This window comes from Oncorhynchus kisutch, linkage group LG15 (genome assembly GCF_002021735.2).
Source record: "Oncorhynchus kisutch isolate 150728-3 linkage group LG15, Okis_V2, whole genome shotgun sequence".
Lineage (NCBI taxonomy): Eukaryota > Metazoa > Chordata > Actinopteri > Salmoniformes > Salmonidae > Oncorhynchus > Oncorhynchus kisutch.
In genome coordinates, this window is record NC_034188.2 from 60,584,704 (window position 1) to 60,588,786 (window position 4,083).

Here is a 4,083-nt window from a genome sequence, read left to right on the forward strand (position 1 = left end):
ACTATTTATTGTATCTTGTTAATGCCATTTATAATCACTCCAAATGTGTAGCCTACATTCATCCTTACTTTCTAGTTTCATGCATATTTGTGTTATTACACCAATTAAACAATGAATTGCCTTCCAAAGTGGTTGTGAACACACATTTATTTTGAGAGATACACTGTGGACGCCTGTTTATAAGCACATATATACATTATCACAACTCAAGAACCTAAAAAAAAGCTATATATTTACTGTGTTGTAACCACAACCATTAATGACATAATTTATTTTTGTTAACAGTATTATGAATAAAGCACCCAGTGGGGAAAATATAGATCGAAGGAGTAGCTTTGCATATTGCTGTTCTTTAAAAAAAAGTTCTTAACTGTATAAGGAGTCATATATTGTGCTATCCATTGGACCCCATTTCCTAAATAGTGCACTACTTTGGTTCTGGTCAAAAGCAGTGCACCATAAAGGGAATAGGGTGCCATTTGGGACCCAGACAAGCATTTTCATGCTCAGGAGGTGTGCTACAATTACTTTATTATTTTAATATTTGTAAATCACTTTCCCAGAAGAGGGCGATAGACATCAACAAATTAGGGGCCATTTAACCTTGCAGCAGTTTTGGTAGATTTTACCTTCATTTTGTTGACTTCTGATATCAGTAAGTCTCCCTGTTGTTTAAGATGTAACTAACGTCTAATATCAATGATTTTATGCGTATTACACTTTCTAAAAACTGCTCTTCGAATCTGCTGGAGATTAAGTCCATATATGAGAGGGTTAAAGACAGGTGGTATAACAAGGAATTGTACAGCCATTGCATTACGCATATTTAGTGTAATATTTACATTATTCCACCCTTGCAAATTGTCAAACAGGGTCACTGTGATGAAAATAACAATTGTTAATAAATGTGGCACACATGTCTGTGTGAACTTAATCCTTCCCTTAGACGACTTTACACAAGTCCTGACAATCATACAGTAAGAAAATACAATGTAAAGTAACTGTAAAACATGAACCACTATTAAACATCGGCTCCAAATCTTATTGATGGTTATGGGTAAACATGCATGTTTCAATATAGACGGATTGTCACAGAAGATCTTATCAATGCGAGATCCACACAAAGGAATTCTGACTGTTAAACTAAGTGCTATGAGTGCTATAAATAAAGGATAACACCAAGAAAATAGGAGTAACTTTCTAACAGTTAAAGATGTCACAATGGTATGATATAGTAGTGGTCTGCATATCGCCACATACCTGTCGTAAGACATCACTGTTAGAGTAGAAATTTCACACGTGATAGATGTGTATATTACACAGGCTTGAGTCAAACATCCACCATAAGATATCACCTGAACATCTGACTGAAGGTCCAGTAAGAACTTGGGGTAGAAACCAGCAGTTCCATACAATCCATTGATACATAAACTACACAGAAAGATATACATGGGCTCATGGAGACCTTTCTCCTGAATGATTGTTATGATCAGAGTCAAATTCACAGTGATGATGAGAAGGTATGTGATAAGAGACAAGGTAAAATAGACCGATTTGTTGTTAAATGTCTCTTGTAAGCCAAAGAGATAAAAGAACTTGACTTGGGTTGAGTTCTCCATAGCTTTTGTTAATTTTCTTCCTCTGGTCAATGCAGCAATTCTTAGTCCTTACAAGGCTTGAGTGTGTATGGAGGTGAATGAATTCAAGAGTGAATCATATGATTCTGTTTCGGCTCAGACTAAACACAATAGTTTTAACAAAACATATTCTCATCCTCCCTCAAACTCGTACAATTTTTATTTTTTAAATATCCCGATAATATCTGTACCTTATCAGACTTCGGAGGTGTGAAAGAAATAAAGAAACTTGTGTCCATAAAATGTCTTCTTGTTTGATAGAGGAGACTGCTCCAATATCTTGTCCTGGTAGCCTCTAAATATACCATAGTGTATGCTCACATGGGATTGTAGTTTCAGTGTCAACATGTAACTACTCCATAGAGATGGAACTACAGTATATAGAGTGTATGACAAGCAACTCATTTAATTATATTTACTCAGTCTATTTATGTTTTAACCAGGAAAACTGAGGATGTCCTAAGGACATTCGGTGATGTTCTCATCAGGTCCCTTTAAGACAGCATTTCCCAAACTCGGTCCTGGGGACCCCAAGGCTGCATGTTTTATTTCTTGCCCTAGACTTAGATAGCTGATTCAAATAATCAAAGGTTGATGATTAGTTGATGATTTGAATCACCTGTGCAGTGCTAGGGCAAAAACGAAAATGTGCAACCATTGGGGTCCCCAGGACCGAGTTTGGGAAATGCTGTCTTAAAGGGACCTGATGAGAACATCACCGAATGTCCCCAGGACTGATGTTCTGAGACTACTCTACAAACATTAAAACATAATGTTAACCTTGGGACCATAAGAGGACATTCAGTACAGATTCCAGTTTGGTCCGAGTATAACGATATAATAAGGTATTTTAATGTCCCTTAGGGAACATTATGAAAAGGTTCCTATTTGTGTCATACCCTGATCTATTTCACCTGTCTTTGTGCTTGTCTCCACCCACCTCCAGGTGTCGCCCGTCTTCCCCATTATCCCCAGTGTATTTATACCTGTGTTCTCTTTTTGTCTGTTCCAGTTCGTTTTGTTCGTGAAGCCTACCAGCGTTTTCCCCCTTGCTCCTGTCTTTTTCTTGTTCCTGTTTTCTAGGTTTCCCGGTTTTGACCATTCTGCCTGCCCTGACCCTGAGCCTGCCTACCGTTCTGTACCTTGTCACACCACCCTGGATTATTGACCTCTGCCTTCCCTGACCGCGAGACTGCCTGCCGTTCTGTACAGTGTGGCAAAAAAGTATTTAGTCAGCCACCAATTGTGCAAGTTCTCCCACTTAAAAAGATGAGAGAGGCCTGTAATTTTCATCATAGGTACACTTCAACTATGACAGACAAAATGAGGAAAAAAAATCCAGAAATAACATTGTAGGATTTTTTATGAATTGATTTGCATATTATGGTGGGAAATAAGTATTTATTGTACGTCCAATGTTCTGGCAAAATTACTATCATGGCATTGTCTCTAATGCCATATCTGGGGTTTTCCTACTTGGTGTGTTGCTTAGGCACTATCCTAAGTTGATAACTATATGATAAGTCAACAGCTGTAAGGCACTAGTTTTGGGCATTCTACAGGGATGACCTATGGACTTCTGGGAAGAAAACTGGTGAGTGCTGTAAAGTCAAAGGCCTAGAAGTAAATGTTCAACTTTACTAAGGCTGATATTTTGCTTGGACCCTTAAGTGATCCTAGCATAAATCCTAATTGGATGTTCCGTTGTGCATGTGCGTTTATGCTTACACAAGCGCGCATGTCAAGGGAAGAAAACCAAGTATCCTGGCAGATTACAACTTGTTCAGAATGAGTTTGATGTAGTCAGGTAATTTTCAGGTCAATGCCTGGAGGTCAGTCAGAATTGGTGTCGAGGGAGTCTGTAGTAGTTTTTTCCTACAAGTCACTGTGTCTTCCACTATTGTAGTGGTGATAGGTATGAAGTCTATTTCACGGACGAGTTAACCTCACGACGGAAGTACTCTTTAAGTAATGGACCAGTCGTACGTGGTGTGATCATGGTTCATGACTTCTAATTTCATGACTTTTCATGACTTCTAATTTCCCTCCTGAATGGAGGATTCTATTTATTATTAACATGAGTGTTAACCATTGGAAGAGAGCACTGGAGATTCCATTCCACGTGTTGCACTCTGCGTGACTCCTATGTCGCTGTTGTCAAGGGTAATTTGATTGGTTAGGTCTCTAACCTTCTTACTGATTGTAGCTAGACTGACTGTTGCTGGTATTGGTACTGGTGCTCAAAGGGACCAGTTATCTTACCGATTTATTCTGAAATATTATACTACCGGAACACATGATTGGAGCATTTTACTAGTTGTATTGTAGTTGAACCTACACATGGCAAGGACTGATTATTGTTGCCATTTGTTTTGGAGGTGGACAAGTCCACTGGACTTCCTTTACGACCAGTGTGGTACACCTCAGTACTATCTTAGATGTGTTC

At 38.6% G+C, this 4,083-nt stretch overlaps 1 protein-coding gene across 1 annotated transcript; it reads right to left on the reverse strand.

The window, feature by feature from the left end:
• Nucleotides 1–214: 214 nt before the first annotated feature.
• Nucleotides 215–1,887, reverse strand: LOC116353735 (olfactory receptor 6N1-like). The gene has a single exon (XM_031791474.1). It carries the CDS (start codon nt 1,617–1,619, stop codon nt 684–686), a length of 936 nt encoding a protein of 311 aa, XP_031647334.1. The 5' UTR covers nt 1,620–1,887; the 3' UTR covers nt 215–683.
• Nucleotides 1,888–4,083: the final 2,196 nt, after the last annotated feature.

Excerpts from the sequence above, each read along its gene's own strand:
- LOC116353735 (XM_031791474.1), bottom strand. The coding sequence starts at position 1,619 with ATGGAGAACTCAACCCAAGTCAAGTTCTTTTATCTCTTTGGCTTACAA.